This window comes from Marmota monax, unplaced genomic scaffold (assembly GCF_021218885.2).
Source record: "Marmota monax isolate L192 unplaced genomic scaffold, Marmota_monax_Labrador192_F-V1.1 WCK01_AAM20220418_F8-fsc00133, whole genome shotgun sequence".
Lineage (NCBI taxonomy): Eukaryota > Metazoa > Chordata > Mammalia > Rodentia > Sciuridae > Marmota > Marmota monax.
This window is the reverse complement of record NW_026694821.1, coordinates 4,359,193-4,382,605: the sequence shown is the minus strand read 5'-3', so window position 1 is coordinate 4,382,605 and position 23,413 is coordinate 4,359,193. Positions and strand designations below refer to the sequence as shown.

Below are 23,413 nucleotides of genomic sequence, written 5' to 3'. Positions count from 1 at the left end.
GCAGAATTTTTCATGTCCCTGGTTGTACACAAAGTAGAGTCACACCATTTGTGTTTTCATACATGTACTTAGGGTCATGATGTCCATCTCATTCCACTGTCGTTCCTACCCCCATTCCCCCTCCCTACTCCTTCCTCCCCTTTGCCCTATCTAAAGTTCATCTAAAGATCCTCCATTCCTCCCATGCTTGCCCCCCCCCATGCTCATTATGAATCAGCATTTTTATATCACAGAAAACATTCTCCATTTGGATTTTGGGGGATTGGCTAACTTTACTTAGCATGATATTCTCCAACTCCATCCATTTACCTGTGAATGCCATGATTTTATTCTCTTTTATTGCTGAGTAATATTCCATTGTGTATATATGCCACATTTTTTAATCCATTCATCTATTAAGGGCATCTAAGTTGGTTTCACAGTTTAGCTATTGTGAATTGTGCTGCTATAAACATTGATGTATCCCTGTAGTATGCTGTTTTTAAGTCCTTTGGGTATAGACCAAGGAGACGGACAGCTGGGTCAAATGGTGCTTCATTCCCAATTTTCCAAGAAATTTCCATACTGCTTTCCATATTGGCTGCACCAATTTGCAATCCTGTAAGCAGTGTATGAGTGTACCTTTTTCCCCACATCCTCACCAAAAAAGTGTAGTTTTTTTTCTTTGAGTTATCTTTATGCTTATTCTTCGTCTTATTCTGAAGTTTTTTTTTATAGTTGTATGCCATTGGTTTATTTATTTTTCACTTACCCATCCTCAAATAAGAAAGTGAATCTCAGGAATTTTCTTAGACAAAGAAGAAAATCAATAGTTAAATGAAAGAAATAGTTAAAATAGGATATCACAAAAAAAGAATTCATTTTAAGTCATTTTGTATGACCTTTAATCATAAATATATTTTATGCACTTATCTTTAATTTAGACCATAAGCTCTTTTCTGAGTTCTGCTAATTGCAGTGTCTGTTGTCATCTGAGAGCAATCCTGCCCATATCTAAGATTTCTAGCTTCATGTCCTTCAAGTGAAATGGGAGCTTAAAGAGACTCATGAAACAAACTGAATGTACAGTCTCCTTAAATTTTTATACTTGTTTTCTATGGTTTCACAGTTGTCTTGTATTTTGAAAGCAGTTCTTTTAGCAACTTTCCAAAGCATTGAATTTGAGTTCTTATAGAAATAACAACTTAATTATTTTGTGTTCATATTCTCTTGGTTTATGTCACATTTAATTACATAATTGAAATAATGAGTATAAAGTGTCAGAGTGGGGCTGAGAATAACCATACTGAATTCTGTGAGCATCAATTCAACCAGCAATACAAGTGAGCAGAGGGTCCCAAAGGGGGCGCCAGTGAGTCATGAAGGTTCTGCTGTGTGGGCGTTGGGCAGTAAGGGTTGCAGAGAGGATGGCAACCATCCCTGAACACACAGAGACCACCAGATGGAAATCAGTTAAGGAACTTCCACAAGCAGTGGTTCTCATACTTTGGTGTGTATCAGAATTATCTGGATGGTTTACTAACACAGAGATGACTGTGACAACTTAGAATTTCTGGGCCATCTCTCTGATTTCTGTCTACTACCTGGGATTCAAGCAGGGGTGCTTAACCACTGAGCCACATCCCCACATGGGGGTGGGTGGAGCCAAAGAATTTGCTTGACTTTCTAACAAGCTTCAGGGGATGCTGCTGCTGCTGGTCCAAGGAACACATTTGGCAAACCATTGAATTACACCAACCTGGACAGTGTGGATGGTGATAGCATACACAGGGCAGAAAGTCAGGTATTATTTCTCCATTTGTCTTTACCCACCTTGTGGTGGATATTCACCCACTGATCAGACACTAGGTTTTCTATTCCTCTTAGCGCTTGATGTTCTGTTGAAACCTTGTGTGTGTATGTGTGTGTGAGTGTGTGTGTGAGTGTGTGTGTGTAAGAGAGACAGAGAACCCTAGTTACATTATTTGGAAATTGTTGGAGAATGTGATGATGAGGGCTTTTAAAGATTTTGTGTTCACTGTTTTTCAGCTTTCTTGAAAAAAAGAGAAAAGTACCAGTTCTTTCAACGGTGCCTGCTCTTTTTAAGTCACAAGTCCTGCCGTCTCTTCACAGGGGGGAACAAAACACCCTCACTTCTGCATGTCAGAAAGCTCGTGCTTGGCAGGAACTTACAGCTGTGGGTGGGAAGGCGGCCGTGTGGCCTGTAGTCAGCGTGCTGAAGACTTTCTCTGAGAATGAGACAGATTATCTGATTGCTCTGTAATCTCCCTTTCAGAACTGGCTGACGGAGCTGGAGATCTTTGCTATAATCTTCTCAGCTGCCATCCACGACTATGAACACACCGGAACTACCAACAATTTCCATATCCAGACTCGGTGAGGATGCTGACATGTTGGAGAAGAGGCGGGATCGGGCAGGGGTAGAGTTTTAGAAGTCAGAGAGGTATTTGTCACCTGTCTTTTACATGGTTACTCTATTTTGAGTTTCTGAAAAAAAGAACATATACACAAAAGATTGGCCTGATCAGCGTCAGGGTGTAAGAAGCCTTCTGCTCTTAATTCTTGTATTTGATTCAGATCTAGCAAGGAAACATTCTCTATTTTAATCGTTCTTTATTTAAAATGTCCTAGGCCTACTCTACCTATTTCTGATAGGTAGTGGGGTATTAGCACAGAGGCCCAGAAGCCATGCAAACTAAATCAGAGACAGGTGATGATTGGACTTTCTGTTGACATCAACAGTAATTGAGCCTTCTTGACCTCTGATCTCTGGGGTTCTGGTGAGTTGCCCTGCTCATTTTCTCTGATTTAATTTCTGTTCAGTGCCTGCACTGTTCTTTGGCACAGGGCTTGGGAAGCTGGGTTGTCTCATGCCGGCCACCTTCACCATGAGCAACCTGTGCATCCTTCCTGATGAACAGCACAGGTAAACACGAACCTCCACTGAGAATAGTACCTGTGGGTCCAAGTGGCCTATTCTAAACCTCCTGATCTTTAATAGACATCCATGATTGATTTCAGTATGAAGGATTTTGATTTTGTTATGCTTTCTTCCCAAGCTGTGGATCTATCCATTCCTTTCCTCCTCTGTGTAAATCTAAAACCCTGCCTTTTCTGGAGGACAGTGTGATGTGGAATTGAACAGAATCTGACAGTAGGGTTAATTGGGCTTTGGTATAAGAACCAAAGAAAGCTTGGATTTGAGGAAAGGTGGTAAGACAAAGAGAAAAATCATGGGGGCAGGGGTTGGATAGTTGAATACTAAATAAATACTTGCTGATTTCACTTGAAAAAGCAGGTGTGTACTCCAGATAGGTTTGTGTTCATTGAATCAATCTACATGTATTTAATGAACTCAATGCTACATTATGAGGCACACATACAAATGACAACATCATCTGGTCTGTTAGGAGGGGCATTCCAGCACAGAGGGAGTAGACAGGAGGGCGGAAGCTCTTTGCTTTAGTTCCTGCTCCTGCCTTCCAGCATGGTGATCTCAGCCACAGGGAAGCAGCCCTTTGTAGTTCTTTTCCAAGGTACTTAGATGGAGGGAACTCCACAGAGTAGCTCTGCTCAATGTGGGTCTGTGGGTGGAATCTTTGCTCTGAGGACAGAGACTGCAATGAAGAGCACCTGCTGCAGGAAGGGTGGGGGGGGTGGTTGGAATGACTGTGGATTTTGCCTGGAGACCAAAACTAAAGGTCACAACTCAAGAAAGCAGCTTCATTACAGGAGGTGAAAAGTAGCTTCCTGCCATGAAATACACACCCATTGGTACCTAACTTACTCAGCAGATGAAAGAGGCCATCTTTCACCAAGGCATTTGTGTGTTTTGTATTATCTCCTTTGGAAAATTTCCAGTGGGTCCCATTAGGCTCCATTTAAAATGAAATTCAAACACTGGTCTTCTTGGACAGAGCTTTATTCAGTGTGTCTGAGTCTATGTGATCCTTCTGCAGAAAACTAAGTCTGTGACTTAGTTTGTCCCTTGATGGACAACATGTTAAGCCTAACACTTCTGAGGTATGTTATCGACATCCCAAAGTTTGGCCAGTGGCAGGTGAAAGCTATCTTGGGAGCACTGGCCCTTCTGTCAGAAGTCCTCACCTCCGTCCCAGCCCTGACACTCAGCCACCATGGGACCCTCAGAAGCCACCTTACAACTCTGCGCTCAGCTTTCTTGTTGAGAAATGAGTGAGCTTTAAAAATCCAAGCCTTCATTTAATTAAAATAAATAAATTCAATTAAAATAATATACAGCTCAGTTTGGTGACATTCAGTTATAAAATGGTCTTAGAGAAAATGACAGCTGTTATATAATTTTGGTTTTTCTTTCCTCCCTCCCTCCCTCCCTCCCTCCCTCCCTTCCTTCCTTCCTTCCTTCCTTCCTTCCTTCCTTCCTTCCTTCCTACTGGAGATTGAACCTAGGGACACTTTGCCACTAAATTGCTTATTGTCCTACTTTTTATTTTATTTTAAGTTGCTTAGGGCTCCACTAGGTTCCCGAGGCTAGCCTTGAATTTGCAATTCTCCTGCAAACTCCAGTGTCACTGGGATTACAGGCATGGGTCACCATGCCCAGCTCTATTCTCTACTCTCAATTATCCACATATGGCTTTTGCATGAAAAAATTTTTAAGATGAAGAGGTAACTTATAGACCATACCCAGCAGGGGATATGTGTTCAGAGACTCACAACTAAAATGAATAAGTTAGTACATTCATTGAATTAAATAAAAATTTTAACTTAAAAGTTATTCCAGAAAATATAAGAAAGTTTGACATAATCCACACTTTAAAAAACCACCTTTGCCACTACTTCAGGTCATTGAGATCTGTTATATAGCTTCTAGAGAATTCATGAGCTGGATGACACAGAATTCAAACACAAATATTGATAGTGAAGGAGCCTACATGCATCTGTTGATAATTTATAGTGTTCCTTTGAGGTTCTGATTTATGCAGATAGCATGAGGGTGGAGATGGTTCCTAAACCTAGGAAGAAGTGCATGTGTACTCCATCCCGTGGGTGTTCCCTGCAAGGATTCCAGGGGAATGTCCTGAACAGTCCTGTGTGGCTCTGTGCAGGTCTGATCCAGCGATTCTATACAACGACAGATCTGTATTGGAAAATCACCATTTGAGTGCAGCCTATCGCCTTCTGCAAGAGGATGAGGAGATGAATATCTTGATCAACCTCTCAAAGGATGACTGGAGGTAAGGATGAGATGTGAGAGATCTGGAGCCAGAGAAGGAACTGTGCAGACAGATGAAATGCACTGCTCTTGAAGAAAGGGCATCCCATTTCAATTTAATTGTTGTAGCTCTCACTTCTGTTTGCAGGTACATCTCTCTTATGTCTAATTGTTTTTTTCTTGTCAAAAGTGTTTGTAAATAGAGGCTATAGACCATGATGCTTCGATCCCATCTGTTTGCTTTTTCCATCTTTACAATGTGTTTCTAATAATGGGTTGGAAAATGGAAGGATTTGGGGTCAAATAATTCAGTGTTGAGCTAAAACTTCTTGAGGAGGAAAACTGGAAAATCCTCTTCCAACAGTATCCAGTTGAGGGTATTTTGCAAAGATTTCTTGTTTGTTAACTTAGAAAACTTGTGTTGCTTTTTAGCTAAGCTTCTTAAATCTGAACTTTATCAGTTAGTGTTTGTGAAAAACACCTTATGTATTTGATTTGGACTCTTAGCGATCTTCTAAAATTTTCTAAGGAAATTATTTTACACTTACAAAAATCCTGAGTACTTATTTCTGTCTCCTAAATGACAGTGTGTGATTTTGGATTTAGGCACTCCTGGGTTTGAATATGGATTGAATCACATAATACATGTCTGACATTGAGGAAGTTAATCTCTTCCAGAAAATAGATAATAACATTTACTCTACAATGTGGTTAGGATTATAATAAATGATATCATCCATTTAAAAGGCTTTGCACACGTTGTGGCAGATATATAACAAACCCACAACTCATTGTAGCTATAAATATGGATCAAGGCATTTTTAAACTTAGAGACAAAACTTCTCCATCCTTTCAATGTTCACTGTGACAGAGAACAGCTTCGCACAGATTTAGAGGCATCGGAGTTTTAAAGTATTGCATGAGGGCTTGTTTAGGTAGTAGATATTCCTGGCCAAGTGACAATCTAACAAATTGCCCCAAAGCTTGCACAATTTGCATTATTGCCTCTAACATACTTTTAAAACATAGCTATGTCACTTTTTTCATCTTTATTTTTGTTTTGGATTTTCTACCTCTCTTTAGCTATAGTTCTCCAAAATTTAGCTGCATTATTTGTGTTTCCATTCTACTGTAACTATGAGCTTCATTCACTCATTCAGTGAGTCTGGTGTAGACACTGCTTCATCCAGCATAAACCAGAATGCATCAGTTCACACCAGGCACATTGCTGCACACCAACCCAATCATCCTTGCTTATCTCTGCATTCTTATTGGTGGATATTTGTGAAGTGCCAGTTGTGAATAACCTGAGTATTTAGTCTAAACAAAGCAAGTTATAAAATCATGTGAATACATAGGTAGAATTAGTGTAAAACATGAACAAACTAGTCTCTTGAAAATACAGTTGATTGAAATCTATTTATGTGCTCGCCTTCCATACCTGTGTTTTCTTATTCAATGCTATGTTGTCTCATAGAGTGAATTTAAGTATTATCTCAAGGAAGGACTGAAATCATGGAATGTCTCAGTTACTGGTGGGAATTTCTGATAGTTATAAACTGTTGTACCATGTTTTGTTTCTACACCTGTTTCTTGGGATTTACATAAAACAAAAATTATAGCTTATGACTTTAAATTACATGATTAAGTATTCTATCTTCATTTAAGGACAGCTTGAAATGTTATTTTGTTATTTTATCATAGTTTATTAGTTTTTAGATACAGTGTGGTATTATCTCATAAATGAAATACTAATTTAGTAATTAGAGCTCTCAGCTAATCACATTAACCCAAAGACAACATATTTTAGCATTCTATGTCTTTCTCAGAAAGAAATTTTAATAGTTGGTAGGTTCTATCAGACTTTTTAGAACCTTTACAAGCAAATGTATTACCAGATATTTATTTCATTTCAAATTGGAATAACATGGAATTCTACTTTTGGCAGGCCAAATAAGCTGTTAATGAACTGATATGCATGCAAATAACAGCTAGAAACCCTGAAAAAAAAGTTTTTATATGACTCTATGACTTGAGGGATTTAGGGAGAACAAAATCAGGCAACTTTTGAATGGATGTCAAAATTTGGAGAATGTGACAAGACAAGGTAAATTTGCTCTTTTTGTAACTTTGTAGGAAATCTCAAGTGAAGATAACACCTTGATATCATATACACACACACACACACACACACACAAACACACAAACACAACTACATTCCATCTATAAGAGATATGCTTCAGATATAAAGATACAAATAAAATGATAGCAATGATATAAATATACCAACAGTAAGTATAAGAAGATAGAGTGGTGATATTAATATCAGGTAAAATGAATTGCAAGAAAAGGAGTATTGCCAAGGAAAGAGAAATTTTTCTGACAATGAAAGAGTTAATTCATCATGAATAACGTATCAATCATAATAAATATCACATAACTACAGATCTCCAAAATATAAAATATAAAAATTAGTAGGATAGACAAGAGAAACATGTATTTCTATAATCTTTGGTCACTATGGATGTAAATTAGAAATCATTAAAAGTATCTGGGAAAATCTCACATAGTTGAAAATTAAACAATACACTTCTAAATAATTCATGGGTCCAAAAAGTAATCACAGGGAAAATTAGAAAATATTTCAAATTTAATGAGAATGAAAATGGCAGCATATTAAAAATTTGTGGAATCCCATTAAGGCAGTGCTTAGAGGAAATTTATAGCTTTAAATGCTCATTTTAGGAAAGGAGAAAGAGCTGATCAAAATGACTTCAAGGAAATAGAAAAAGAAAAGTAAATGCAAAGTAGATAGAAGAAAGGGAATTAGCAATGATAAGTGAAGAAATAAGAAAAACAGAAAACAAATAAAGGCAAAAATTAAAGTTAAATGCTAATACTTTGAAAAGAGCAAAAAAAAAAAAATTGATGTCTCTGATCATACTGAACAATACCAAAGAGAGAGACACCATTACCCATCAGATTCTATAGACACCAAATACATAAGTAAATATTACAGTTTTATCTCAATAACTTTGATAACCTTGATGAAATAGACAAATTCCATTAAAAAGAAGAAACATAAAATCTGAATATTCCTATATCTCTTAAGATAATTGAATTTGTCATTAAAAAAAAAACCCTTCCCACAAAGAAATGTCATCCTTGGATAGTTTCACTGGCAATTCCATATACACAAAGAAGAAATAACCGCAACTTGTCAGCTTTATGTTTTGTCACTGTGACCAAACTACCCAACTTAAACTTAGAGGAGAAAAAGTTTTCCTGGGCTCATGAGATGAGGCAGAACATCATGGCGGAGGGCATGGTGGAGGGAAGCTGCTCAGCTCTTAGTGGTGGGGAAGCAGAGAGAAAGAGAGAGAGAGAGAGAGAGAGAGAGAGAGAGAGAGAGAGAGAGAGAGAAAGAGAGAGAGAGGGAGGGAGGGTGGGGAAAGGATGAGGTTGAAGAGAAGATAAACCCTTCCAGGGCACATACCCACTGACCTAATTCCTCCAACTATGGTCCCACCTCCCTATAGTCCATTCAGCTCTCTATGGATGAATCCATCAAATGAACTACCATGAGGTCATAGCCCTCATGATTCAACCATTGACCTAAAGCCCCACTACTGAACCTTACTGAATTGGGGACCATGGGTTCAGTAATGGGCTTTTGGGTGGACATTCCACATATCATGACATCAACCAATTTACTTAGAAAACAAAGAAGGGAAAAATATTCTCCTTGTGTTTTATGAGGCTTAATTTTGACACCATACCCATACCCTGCCCAAAACATCATTACTTTAATATTAAAGACCAATATATCTTGTAAACATAGGTAACAACAATCTTTATTAAACAATAACAAAATTAATATGATTATATATTATATATATAAATAAAATGATAATGCATCAGTGTGTGATGACTAATTTTATATCAATATCACTGGACTACTGTGTGCTGGATACTTGATCAAACATGATTTGGGATGTTTCTGTGTGTGTGTTTTTAAATGAGATTAATGTGCGAAAGAGTCGACTCAGATTGCCCTTCCTAATATGGGTGGACCTCATTCAAGTAGTTGAGGGCTAGAAAAGATAACAAGGCTGACCCTCCCTTGAGTAAAATAGAATCCTTCCTGCCTATCTTTGAACTGAGACACAAGTACACATCCATCAGAATAATGGAAATTAGAGACTGACAGAAGTAGTCAAAGAAAAGCTGAAACTTTTTTTCACTAGTGGTCAATATGTAAAGTGATACAACTATTTTGAAAAATGTTTGGCAGTTTCTCATAACAGGAAAAAAATGGCTACCTAAAACACCAAGCATTCTACTTCTAGGTACTGGCCCCAAAGAAATGAAAACATATGTTCACACCAAAACTTGTCTGTGAATACTTGTACCATCCTTATTTCCAATAGCCCTCAACAAAAATCTAATTACCCAAATTGCCCATCCATTGGGAAATAGAACTTCTCATTTGTGGAATAACCTGGAATATCCACTCAGCAATAAATGGAAAGGAACTGTTGATGAACCACTGCATGGGTGAATGGCAAACTATTGTTCTGAGGAAAGGAAGCCCAAAACAAAAGAGTACATTTTAGTGTGTGTGTGTGTGTGTGTGTGTGTTATGCATAGTAAACGGTTAGTGCTCACTGAGTTATGCAATTTATACAGAAGAAGTTTATTCTATGTAAATTATAACGCAAGGAAGTTGTTAGAGACAGTAAAATGATGAGTATTTTACTGGGGTTCAGAGGAAAGAAGAAGGAGGAACTAGGGGGAGCATGGGAAAATTTAGAATGCTGAAATTATTCTGTATGATATTGTAATGATGAACACATAACCTTATATATATGTTGAAAACTGTAGAATTGGGCAATGTGGTGAGTGAACCCTTGTGTATGTACTTTAGGTAATATGTCAATATTGGTTCTCAGTTGTAATAAATGCACCACATTAATGAAAGATGTTAATACTAAGGGAAACTGTGCAGGGAAGAGAAGGTATCTATCCTAGCTGCTCAATTTATCTGTGAACCTGAAACTACTCTAAAAACTAAAGTCTGTTAAAATAAATAAAAGGTAGAATCCCTTTACCTGAAATATAATATGGATTATCAGTCTAGCTCCTAGAATCATTTTCAAGTTAATTCATCCTCAAAACTTTGAACTGAGTTGAGAAATGAGCACTTTAATATAATTTTCAGCTTCATTGGGTTTTTCCTGTGAGTTACTTTTCCAAATGATGTGTGTATTTCATGAATCATATTCCTAATAAATGATTTCCTTAATCTTTAACCTTCATTTATTCCTCATAAAAAACCCACTGAAAAGAATCTAATTAGATTAGAAATGTCAGAAATGATTAATTGATTTTGATTAGAAGTGCCAAAAAATAAACTAATTTTTCTTTTCCACTTTTTTTTTTTTTTTTACTTCTATCCTTTTTTCTCTACGGGTGCCCCTGAAAGGGAGTTTCGAACCTTGGTCATTGAGATGGTGATGGCCACGGATATGTCTTGCCATTTCCAGCAAATCAAAGCAATGAAAACAGCTCTACAGCAGCCAGAAGCGTAAGTGGGCTGGTGACATAGTGTTTTCCCAGGTGTTTGAACTGGGACTTCCTTGTCCCTGTTGTACTGTAAAAGCACATTTCCTTCACATAACCTTGTTTTGGGTGCTCTCATAAAGTGGGGTGTTTGGAGGAGGGTGCATGAAAATTATACATATCTCACAATTAGGCATATTCTCATCAGAGTTGAAACAAACCATAGGGCCAGTAACCGTTTGCCCCTTAGAATTTAAAATAGTCCCTTGTGAACAATTAAATGATCAAAGATCCACTTAAGGCAAAGACAGGAAGTAAAAGCCTGTGATTCTTGGATCCTTGTCTTCTTGAATGATACAGCCATTCCATGAATGGGATGGAGTCAGAAGCATCCAGTTCAATAAACAGGGAGACCAAGGTGATGTGTACCCTCTCACTGGGCGAGATAATGCCCCTTTCCTTCATTTAGCTGAGTTTGCATTTGAGATGGGGGAATGGAAGGGATTTAAACCCTCAGTGATTTTTAAAATCCTTCTGAGGATAGATGTGTGGTCGTTGAGTGTGGCCACTTTGCTTTTCAGAATCGAGAAGCCCAAAGCCTTATCCCTGATGCTGCACACGGCAGACATTAGCCATCCTGCAAAAGCCTGGGACCTGCACCACCGCTGGACCATGTCACTGCTGGAGGAGTTCTTCAGACAGGTACCTTGTTGCTGTGCTGGTCATCAGGGCTGTCATCCCCGGGTATTTTAGGAAATTCATGTTTGGGGCCACTATGATTAGGACTCTTGACATTAGTTATTTTCTTCAGGTGGAGTGGTGGGTTTCACAGCTTTGATCCCTCCTTCCTGGATATATCATGTTTGAATCTTAGCCAAATTCTGATTCTCAGGACATTATAAAATGTATCTCTATCTTATACATTTCTGTTTAGAAGAAAAAGCATTTTCTATGTCATTTGAGGACCCCTCCTCTTTATTTTCTAATGAATTGAAAAAATGGTACTTATTTTGGCATTGACCTATGGGATTAAGTTGTTAATCTTTAACTCATGTCTATGTTACAATTGGTGGGGTGGAAACACCCAGGGTATTAAATTCCAAAACAAAGTGTGGTAAATCAGGGTCAGAAAATCATTAGACACTATTTTTCCAATTATATTTAAACTTAACCACATCTTAAGATCCAGAGTTGTGTTGTCTACAAGAATAGACAGAGTCTTTAATGAGTATACATTGCTTTCAAACAAATTTTAAAATACATATTTAGAACAGAGAAATAGGAAGGAAAATCATGCACATTACCAAGACCAAAGTCTTTTCAGTCTCAGGCATGTATACCTAACCTGGTCTCCAAAAGAATTGTGTTCAGACATCTGCGGAAGATATTAAGGCCTGGGGTTGAAAATGTAACATGTCAATGGTTGACTTAAGTTACAGTTAATTCAAGTTAATAAGGTTAATTCAATTAATTCTTCTTAATTGAAGAAGGGAAGAATAGGACATGGATTTGGAGGTATCTAAAATTCCATAAAATACTGCTTATTAGCACCAGTCTTACTTACCTTTGTCCCTTAAAACTGATAAGGGATAGGCTCTTTAGCTATGTCTTAGTCCATTTTCTGTGACAATAACAAAGGCCTAAGACTGGTTAATTTATAATGAACAGATATTTATTTAGAATTTGGTTCTGAAAGTTGGAAGTTCAAGACCATGGTGTGCATCTGGTCAGAGCCTTCCTGCTTCATCATAACATGATGGAAGGCACCACGGAACAAACCTGTGAGCTCAGGTCTTTCTCTTCTTACAAAGCCACTAATACTGTATGCCACTAATACTGTATGGTGGGGGGACCACCCTGATAACTTTATCTAATCCTAATTACCTCCCAAGTCTTCATTTTCAAATAAAGTAACATGTGACTTTAGGGATTAAGTTTTAAACATATGAAAATTTTGGGGGGAACACATCCAAACCGTAGCACACTGATTACAAAAGGTTTTTGGAGCAAATTACTCTTGTGATATTTCATAATCTTATGATTCTCATTTGAGGGGAGAAATTGTAGAATGCATCTCTGTGTATTTTGTTCCTTCTGAAGCTGTACACTCTGGTGATGAAGTGGGACTAGCGTCAACAGCATATACAAGTTAGAAAGCCTTTCATTTTTTTGTACAGTAGATTGAACCCGGAAGTGCTTAACCATTGAGCTACATACCCAGCCCTTTTTTATATTTTATTTTGAGACATGGTCTTGCTAAGTTGCTTTAGGGCCTCACTAAATTGCTGAGGCTGGCTTTGAATCCTTCTGAGTCACTGGGATTACAGGTGTACACCACAGCACCCGGCATCAGAAAACCCTTTATTGGAGTTTTTATTCCAATGAATTTGAGGCCTGGGAATAATCAAGTCACCCCTCTAATTCCTTATGGTCTTGCAATTGTTTGTTGAGGAGGATAAGGGGTTCTGGGTAAATTTGGACCAGTTTTCTAAGAGCCTTCCAACCTTAAGCACTCAGTTTCTTTCACTCTGTCCCTGGGGGCTCGTCCACATGTGCGCACTCATGTGAACCCACAAGCTGTTATATGGATACACCAGCAAGTGCCTTCTTCTGAATAGGGTCATTACCCATTGCAAAGTCAATGCCTGGTCTCCCAGGGTAGTTCTCAAAGGGAATTCTCAAAGTGAGTATGCAGAGAGGGGAGCTAGAACTTTCCAGGTGTGGCCCACTTGTGTATAAAAGCAGGACAGCAAATTCATCCTTCATTTAAGGCTTATTTTGAGCCATTTTCTCCCAGGGGCTATTTTTTCTAATAGCAGTGACAGAACTTTCTCCAAATACCCACTCCCCTGGCCATATGCTTACTTCCATATGACTTTTGTAATAAAACTCCCATTCAGTCCTTGACCAAAGGGTAGAACATAGCTAATCATTTAAGTTTGATGGATCGAAGTGATTTCCTCTTTTCAATTATGAGTGAATGACTTAAATATGTGAACATTTTCTTCCTATAAAGGAAACCTTGTTTGCATACATATACACATAAACTCAAGTTGAATAAAAATATGTTAGAGGCAATGCAAAACTAACCATATTGAACTCTTTTGCCTGTTGGGAATCTAATGTTAGCTCACTGGGTTGGAACTATGTTTAGTAATTATAAGTCAGTAAATTATTTTTATTGACTTAATATTTTAATTCAGATGTCATAAGCCATAGCAAGTAACCCAGTAGGAGAAATGTTGCCTCAGCTCTTAACAATAGATTTTAAATTGGACAGTTCAAATGGGAAATCTCAATGGGACTGTAGAGTCTTTTTTAAAATTGCATTTGGAAAGTCGGGTTATATTTCAAAATAAGGGCATAGCCTCAGTGCACATGGACCAGACCTTCCATACTTTACTAAAGAGGGCATTACATCTTCAGTTTTATATCCATAATTTATGCAATCCAAGCCATCGCTTCAGGATGCTTTTCAATGAAATATTGACTTTTAAAAAAGTATGTTTACCTCCTTGGCAAATACATCTTGTTGTAAAAGCTTGAGGTTCATTTCCTTTGTATTGCTGTATATTTTTATATTTAACAAACCTCTCTTTCAATTCTTAATTTCTTCTGTGTCTGTGATTGTTACCCTATTTGATTAGTTCACTTATTATGTTTTCCCCCTTCTTTCTCTACAAAATTACATAATTGCTTTATTGTTTTCTTTTTATTTAATACTGCTGTAATCACTGTTTCATTTTTATTAATTCATTCCTTCTGCTTGAATCTGTTTTGTTCTTTTTCTAATTCTGAATTGGATGCTCAATTCATTTACTTTCATTACTGCTTGTTTAGAAAACATGAAACTAGGAGTTTTTCTTTTTTTTCTATTATCAGGAATTTCATAGGTCTTGATATGCAGCATGTTTATTATTATTCTTTACTAAATATTCTGTAATTTTGGTTTTGATCTCTTCTAGCCAGCAGTTGCTTCAGATAAAGTTTTGTTTCATTGTTTATAATTTTTCAGTGGTATGTTTCTTTGTTTAAGAACTTTGTAATTAATTTTTGTTTATTGAATTTTGATGAAAGAATTTTTCCATTGTTTGGATCTTATTTTGAAATTTGTACATCAACTGCTACATAGTCAACTTTTGCAAGTGTTCTTTGCAAGTGTTCATGGATCATCAGAGGTAGATTTATTTCCTATTTTCAGGGTAATGTTAAAGGAAAACCAGGTACATCCATCCACCTTCTTAATTATGATATTTTGGTATTTTATACATCATTTTTAAAAATTTGAGCTATCATGGGCTGACAGGTGTTTCGATTATTTTCTATATGCTCTGTAATTTTTGCTTCACAAAATTTTATTTTTTGGGGGGAGGAGTACAAGAAAGTGAACTCAGGGACACTTGACCACTGAGCCACATCCCCAGTCCATTTATTTATTTATTTAATTTAGAGACAGGGTCTCACTGTGTTGCTTAGCACCTCACTTTTGCTGAGGCTGGCTTTGAACTCTCAATCCTCCTGCCTCAGCCTCCTGAGCTGCTGGGATAAAAGGCATGTGCCACCCTGCCTGGCTACATGCTGATTCTGTACCATTTAGTTTTGGGATGTTTGTAACTGTTAGACCCTCATAGTTTATTGTACCCTGCATCAGTATAAAGCCCACTTCTTTGTCTCATCTAGTGCTCTTCTTAGAATTCAAATTTAACTCACATGAAGAATCTGATCTTGTCTTTGCACATCTTTTTTACTTTTAGCCTTTATATTTTGATTTAGATGTGTATTAAATACTTTATACAACTGAATTTCTTAAATAAGTCAATCAGATGTTTTCTGTTGTATAATTGAAGGTAGCCACATTATCATCTATTGAAATGATAGGAATGTTTGATATTAATTACTCTCATATTTTATATTATGTTTTCTGTTTTTATATGTTTTTCAAAAATAGTTCATTATATTTTCTGGGCCACCTACTTTGTTATATATTTGGTTTTTCTGATTATCTCAAAATTTTATGTTTTAGTTCTTCTAGTGGTTAACTTGCTAATGAAAACTAAATTCTCTATTTATTCAGATAGTATTTATTGTCTCCATTATAAAAATTAGTAAATGTTGACCTCCCTTACCCCTTCCGCAATACCCACTTTATTTTTTTATATGTTTTTAAAATTTTTATTGATGCATACACATAAAAGTGGGATTCGATGTTACATATTTACACATGCACACAACATAACAATATAATCTGGTAAATTAATTTTTTATTTATATGTGACAGTGGAATGCATTACAGTTCTTATTACACATACGGAGCACAATTTTTCATATCTCTGGTTGTATACAAAGTATATTCACACCAATTCGTGTCTTCATACATGTACCAATACCCACTTTAGATGGCTTTAATATCTTGCTTACTTCTTGTGTCCCTTGATTATTAAGTAAAGCCCTTTTACTTTATATATCAGACATAAATGATATATTTTACCCTGTCTGTAAAAGACAAGGCAGTGATTCATACTTTCAATACCTGTTTCCTTTCCTTTCATAATGTAACTAATTCCTTGTTGCTGTTTTTTGGTTATATTATTTTCAAATTGTCCCAATATTTTAAGTGAGCATTCCCTTTTGTAGACTATATGGTGTACAAAAAGCACAGCCCCCCAAAATGTGACTGAGAAAGGTGGAAAAAAACAAACTTGACAAAGGCATAATTCCCTGGTAGTTCTTGTCTTGGTGATACTCAGTGTTGGCACTTTGCCCAAGGTGGTTCCTCAAGAAGTTCCTTCTAGAAACAATGGAGTTTCTTCAAGCCACGTCATTGTTTGCTTGTGAGTTTCCCTGCTGCTGTTGATACTTGGGTCCGATTTGCTTGGGTGTGACGTTTTTAGATCCAACTTTCTTTCCATGAGGTCTTTTTTTACTCTCCCCCAAGTGTTTTCCACACCCAAATGTTGCTATGAAGAGTTTGAAGCCAGGCTGACAATATTTCCGTGTTGAGGTGATTTATCTTTTGGCATATGTTTCCTAAAGATTATTTTTTGTTTTAAAGAAAAAAGATTTTTTATTATGGAAAATTTTAAATATATACAACCTGAGATGAATTCTTTTCCTACGAGCCCAGTGAGCTTTCTAGGGAGTGCTTGGGTAGTGATTGTTTCCTGTCAGCTCTTCTGGGGACATGGCATGTTCTTTCCTCTACAGGTTCCAGTTGGGTGGATGACATCTTTGAATGTCTCCTTTGTCCACTTGTTCTCTAGGGGCAAACTGTGGCTCATATGTTGCTTCTTGCTTGTTTCTCTTCCATGTTGGTTGTTTTTTCCTTAATATTTTTAATCCTTTGTTTGGTCTGCTTTTCTCACTCCTGACCTCCATGGATGCTATGATTCTGGTTTTCTTCTCTACATCTATCTTCCCTGTACTTTATTCACTCTTGTTCTCCTGAAACCCTGTTTTTGTGGTTAACATGTATTTCTCAATGTTCATTAAGATATGTTTGATCTTGGTGGCACCGTTGTTCTGTTTCTGATGTTAGTCTGTCTATCTCTTCTTCTCTTCCTCCTTCTCCTCCTCTTCCTCCTTTTCTTTTATTCCCTCTGTCCCTTTATCTTACTTTTTTTTCTTTTGTACTGCTAGGGATTGAACTCAGGGCAGTGTGCATGTTGAGCATGTGCTTTGCCAATGAGCTACTCCCATACCTTCTCTTCCCACTTTGAGGGGGCTTTTAAAAATTTTTTCCCCTCTTGCTTTTCCTCTTCTTCTCCATCTTCTCCTTCCTGGGGTCCTCATACTCATCTTTCTGTTACATTTCCTTCTTTTTCTTTTCTTCTTCCTCCCACTCCTTTCCCCCACCTTCTTTTTCCTTCTTCATTTTATTATTATTATATTTGAGTGAAATGAATTCTTTTTGTACCACCTATTTGCAGAAGATTTGTACCAGGAGGAAACAAGAGCAGTAGTACTCTAAGCAACCTGGGATTTTCCTTGGTTTATTTTGTGATTCCTATGCAGTGGTGTGTGTGTGTGTGTGTGTGTGTGTGGTGTATGTGTGTGCCTTTATGTTTTCCAAGATATCAGAGGGAAGCTATGGTACGATTGCTCATAATTCAGCCTCTGCCCTCCACCAGCCTCAGTATCTCACGGCACCCCTCTTTGATATTCACAGCATTTGATGACCCTTCCATACATAGTTTTAATTTAGATTACAGATTTTAATGTTATTTGTATTTCTGTTTCTTATTCTCCTTATTTTGGAGGTGATAACTTCTTAGAAGAAAGGGCTAAAATTTACTATCTTAAATCCAAAAGCACAATACTTTTCTCATAGCTAATCTTTGTGCACTCTTCCTCGAGGAGGATGGAGAGTGTACATTGCTGCATTTTGGTTTTGTTGTGATTGTTCTTGTTTTTTTTTTAGTTGCCATTAACATTCATTTTTATTGAGAACCTGAAATCATTTCTTTTCATATAGTACAGTGGTGTCTCTGTGAATAGGGAGAAAAATAGAGTGTGGGAATTTTAACTATATTTAAACTTTTTCTCTAACTTGTTGAGTTTATTTTATTAAATCAGAATTCACACACCATAAATTCATCCTTTCCCAGGATGCCATTTAATGGTTTTCAGCGTATCCACAAAGTCATGCAATCATTATCATTACCATGATCTAATTCTAGAACGTTTTCATCCCTGTAAAAAAGAAAAGTACTTGTTAGTAGTTACTCCCCATTCCTCCTTCCCCTAGTCTCTGGCAACTACTAATCAATTTTTTGTCTCTGTGAATTTGCCTTTTCTAGATTTTATTATATAATGCATCATGTTTTCAAGGTTCATCTATATCAGAACATATATCAGTATTTCATTCCTTTGTGGCTGAATAACATTTCATTATATAGATATTACATATTTTGTTATTCATTTATCAAGTAACATGACTTGCACATTTGTACTTTTTATCTATTATCAACAATGCTACTGTGAACATTCATATACAAGTTTTTGTGTGGACATATGTTTTTAATACTCATGGGGTATAAACTAGGAGTGGAATTGATGGGTTTTATGCTAACTCTAGTTTAAACTTTTTTTATTCTTTTTTATTGATTTTATTATTTTTTAATACACGACAAAAGTGGAATGCATAATTCTTATTACACATATAGAGCACAATTTTTCATATCTCTGTATATAAAGTATGTTCATGCCAATTTATGCCTTTATACATGTACTTTGTTATTTTTTGCATTACAATTCTTAATACATATATATACCACAATTTTTCATATCTCTGTTTGTATATAAAGTATGTTGACACCCAATTCAAGTCTTCATACATGTACTTTGTATAATGATATCCTTCACATTCCACCATCCTAGCTAATCCCCTGCCCCCTCCCTTTCCCTCCCACCCCTCCTTCCTATCTAGAATTAATCTAAACCTCCCATGCTCTCCCTCCCTACCCCACTATGAGTTACCCCCCTTATATCAGAGAAAACACTAGGCATTTGTTTTTTGGGGATTGGCTAACTTCACTTAGCATTATCTTCTCCAAGGCCATCCATTTACCTGTAAATGCCATGATTTTGTTCTTTTTTAATGCTAAGTAAAATTCCATTGTGTATATATGCCACATTTTTGTTGTTGTTGTTGTTGTTTTGTTTTTAATACCAGGGGTTGAACTCAGGGGCACTCAACCACTGAGCCACATCCCTAGCCTTATTTTGTATTCTGTTTAGTGAATTGCTCAGGGCCTTGCTAAGTTGCTGAGGCTGGCTTTGAACTCATGATCCTCCTGCCTCAGCCTTCCGAGGTACTAGGACTACAAATGTGTATCACTGTGCCTGGTACACTGCTGTATTTTGTTTAGCTTGATGTTTTTGTTCAGTCCCCAAATACCTATGTTTTCTTCCCTCCACCTGAAAAGACTCACTTGAGATATCACCTGTTTTCGAAGTTCTCACATTGGCAGATGCCAGGTTCCCTGTGAACTTCCAATTCAAGGACTCTTATTTCTTTTTTACTAGTTTGCTGCTTACATATAGTTTCAGTAACAAACTAACCTTCAAATGTAATGCAGCACACCTAAATGTAAGTGTGTCACCCACTTATGTTACAGGACAAGTGTCTCTTGATTGACAGGTGGTTCTATGATAAGCAGAGTCTATCATCTAAAGGACTTCTATTGTGCTTGTCTACATCAAGCCAGCAAAAGGGGGAAGATATGGAGAAATAGGTACAGGAGATTTTACAGGCCCTAACCATGGTGGAAATACATCCCCTCTCCTCTTGCTGTACTATCTAGCAATAAGCAGAAGAGATTCCGCACAATGTAGACAGTCTTGTGAACAGGAAACAGAGGAGCGGTAGGAGTCTGGTGAATAGCTACCTGCCTAATTGCTCTCCACTTTGCCTGTCATAAATGTCTCAGTGACAAAGGAATTTAAGTGTTTCTAACCAAATTAGTCTTTTCATTCATTCATCGAATATTCAATATCTTCCTTCTGCATACCAACTGCATGACTTAAGCAGTTGGAGTTATCTTAACCCCTACCATAGAAATGATAATTATTTTTCTGAGTAGTCCTAGAAGAAAAAACAAATGAATTAGTTTTAAAAAGAATCTTTTATTACAACTGAGACTTTCTGAGAAATTTGACCTCTTCAGTAAAAAGGAAAGCGGTTGAATAATCCCCTAAGGGCCAGTAACTACAAAGTCATAGGATATTGTGTTATCAATCAAGATGGATTCCCCTGTAGAAGTTTATTCATCCACATAACTTACGGTTCAGTACATTTTTAAAGAGTTCATAAGTGAATGTGTCCTCCAAAGGGAAGTCAGCGACCATTGTTTTAAAACAGGCTTTTCATGGTTGAGTCTACACAGCTCAAATAAAAGCAAAAGATGCAAGTGCTACATAGATGTGGGTACGAGCAAGTCCACAGAATTAGAACTTACTTAATATCATGCAAGTTTTGGATAATGAAATCCAAATCCATGCTTGCTTCTTAGAAGTCAAGTGGAGGATGTTCCTCACCTCACCTTCTTATTCTGTCCCATTAAAATGTATCAGCAAAACAACTTGTGTTCCTGCTATGTAGAAATAAGAAAAGAATTGTAATTGTTTTAGCTAAGCTTTCCCACTTTCCCACTAAAGTTTTTTGAGAGACACAGCATCCCTCAGCCAGGAAACAGAGACACCCCTGGGTGTCTGAACAGGAAAAGGGTACAAAAGAACTGAGCCACTTCAGGACTGTTCCTGAGACCCTTGCATGTCCTCATATCCCACTAGGAGCCATTGTTCACCTTCTTCAGACACCCACTCCTTTTCTGTTTTTTTCAGTGGATTTAAATGTGTGTGTGTGTGTGTGTATGTGTGTATGTGTGAGCTAGTGTCCTTCTCTTTGATAACATGGCTTAAAAATAATGCACATTCAGTCTTTGAGCCAGATCTGCTTTCAGGTTGCTATTACCTTTTATTTATTACCAATTCATTGGTAATATTTATCAAGCCAGAGTATATTTGATGGAACAGATTTACTAAATATTTCTCAAATCTAGACCTTAAATATCATAGAGACTATTGAGAAACAATAATAGTTCTTCAAACAGTTCTATTTATTTTCATACATTTTTCTTTTTCTTCCTCGTCATAACTCTATGAGGTAGTGACTACTATCCCACATTTAACAGATGAAAACACTGAAATTTAGGAAGGAACCCTAAGCTTCCTAAGATCACATGTCTCCCAGGAGAGGGGCAGGATTCAAGCATAAGCTGGTAGCCATTCCTGTGGCAGGTTTTTTTCCTGGTAAATGAAAGAGAGTGACTTCACTCCTGGAAGAAGGGTGACATATTTTCACTGATGTGACTGGAATATTGAGCTTCTGACCCATGTTTTTAAAAATCATCTCCATCCACAGATTTTTCCAAAGCACTTATTTATTATAGTGATGATTCTTGGTGAGACTGAGAATATATCGGTCAGACAATTATGCTTTATTGTTGTCTAACTCGATAGTTACTTACTATGGTTTTTTTGGGTTTTTTGTTTGTTATTTTCTTGTTCAGTACAGCGGCACTCAACCACTGAGCCACATCCCCAGCCCTATTTTGTATTTTATTTAAAGACAGGGTCTGAGTTGCTTAGCGCTTCACTTTTGCTGAGGCTGGCTTATCAAATTGTGATTCTGCCTCAGTCTCTGAGCCGCTGGGATCATAGGCGTGGGCCACCAAGCCCAGCTACTCTGGTTCTTCGTAGTTCCCCTTTTCATTGTCAACAGAGCCCTGAGCCTACAAGCGCAGGAGCACTTATTCCAGTTGTGTGCACCTTTAAGTAGCACTAACAGGCAAAACTGAATCAGTACAGTTTGAACTTTAGTTGGACACTGCCCATAGCTTGGAGGGGATCTAGGGCTAGAGAAAGGTCACAGACACAGGAAAACTTGGGAAAACACAGTAGTTCTGACTACAGAGCTGGCTCCAGGCCGTAGGACACATGGCCCATTGCCTTATTTTCCACAGGGAACCAATTGCTGTCCAACAGCATGAGCCTTTGTGACAGCATGAGCCTTTGTAGCTGGATGTAATGATTGGACCCCAGAGGGCGTTGGCTTCTTGGTGTCTTTTATGCAGATGAGCAGAACCCATAAGAACATATTACATAACGTAATTGTAATAATTAAAATAAAACCCAATGGCCTAAGTGGCAGGTTGCTAAATAAAATCTGGGCCGCTCGACCTACTGTTCTTTAATTTACCATGACCTCCTGTTTTTCTAGGGTGACAGAGAAGCAGAGCTGGGGCTGCCTTTTTCTCCTCTGTGTGACAGGAAGTCGACCATGGTTGCTCAGTCACAAGTAGGTAGGTGTCTGCCAGCCATTTGGACAGCAGGAAACACCAGCTGGGAAGTCTCTGGAAGTTCAGCAGAGATGTTCTATGTGATTCCTTGGCCAGGAGATTGGCTCTGTTCTGCCATGCGGTGCCATCGGCTTTGGCTGCTTGGATGGATGGAGCTTCTTCATTCCTCTGCTTGGAATATGGCTAGTTCCTGGGGAGATCAGACAGTGACACTGTGGTATCTCTGATGTTCCCTGCCATGAAGAAAGGGGTTTCAGCTTTCTAAGGAAATGATGAGTCATTGTCAGGAAGCAAGTTCTGCCTTAGTCTTTCCATCCTGCTTACAACACTAGAAGTCTCTATGGCATATCTCCTCGTGATGCTACTGCTAGTTCAGTGTTTAGGATGGACCCATTTTCTGGATGACTCTACTTCCAGGAATAGCTCTTCAAATATTTTTCTTCCTTCCTTTTCTTTTTTTTTTAAACTAAACAAAACATTACTTTTTGGTGAGGATCACTTTTGTATTGTTAATGACTACATTACTTGTATAGCAAAAATCTTCAGCTATGGGCGGTGGTAGCAGTGCCATCCATAAATTAAATGTAATGCATACATTAAATATCATCAGTAATCTCCACCTTGAAGAGTGAAATCATTCAAAAAATAAATTTAATAAGCATTTATCAATTTTTCTACTTGTATTTTGAATCCTTGTTCATTTTTTTTTCATAATATAACTTGAATCCTGTCAAGTATTAGACACTGCTATGCATTAAAATAGACATTATAAAATCAAAGACAAGTGATATATGTATCT

General features: G+C 37.4%; 1 protein-coding gene across 8 annotated transcripts in view; it reads left to right on the top strand.

Annotated features, from left to right (window-relative positions):
• Pde1c (phosphodiesterase 1C) overlaps positions 1-23,413 on the top strand; it is a 601,507-nt gene that overhangs the window by 505,100 nt on the left and 72,994 nt on the right. For all 8 annotated transcript variants that reach the window (XM_058573161.1, XM_046426003.2, XM_046426004.2 and 5 more), the window contains 5 exons: positions 2,276-2,376; positions 5,088-5,216; positions 10,680-10,781; positions 11,338-11,458; positions 22,536-22,617. In XM_058573161.1, coding sequence (XP_058429144.1) covers positions 2,276-2,376; positions 5,088-5,216; positions 10,680-10,781; positions 11,338-11,458; positions 22,536-22,617 — 535 coding nt within the window. The remainder of the gene's footprint in view (positions 1-2,275; positions 2,377-5,087; positions 5,217-10,679; positions 10,782-11,337; positions 11,459-22,535; positions 22,618-23,413) is intronic.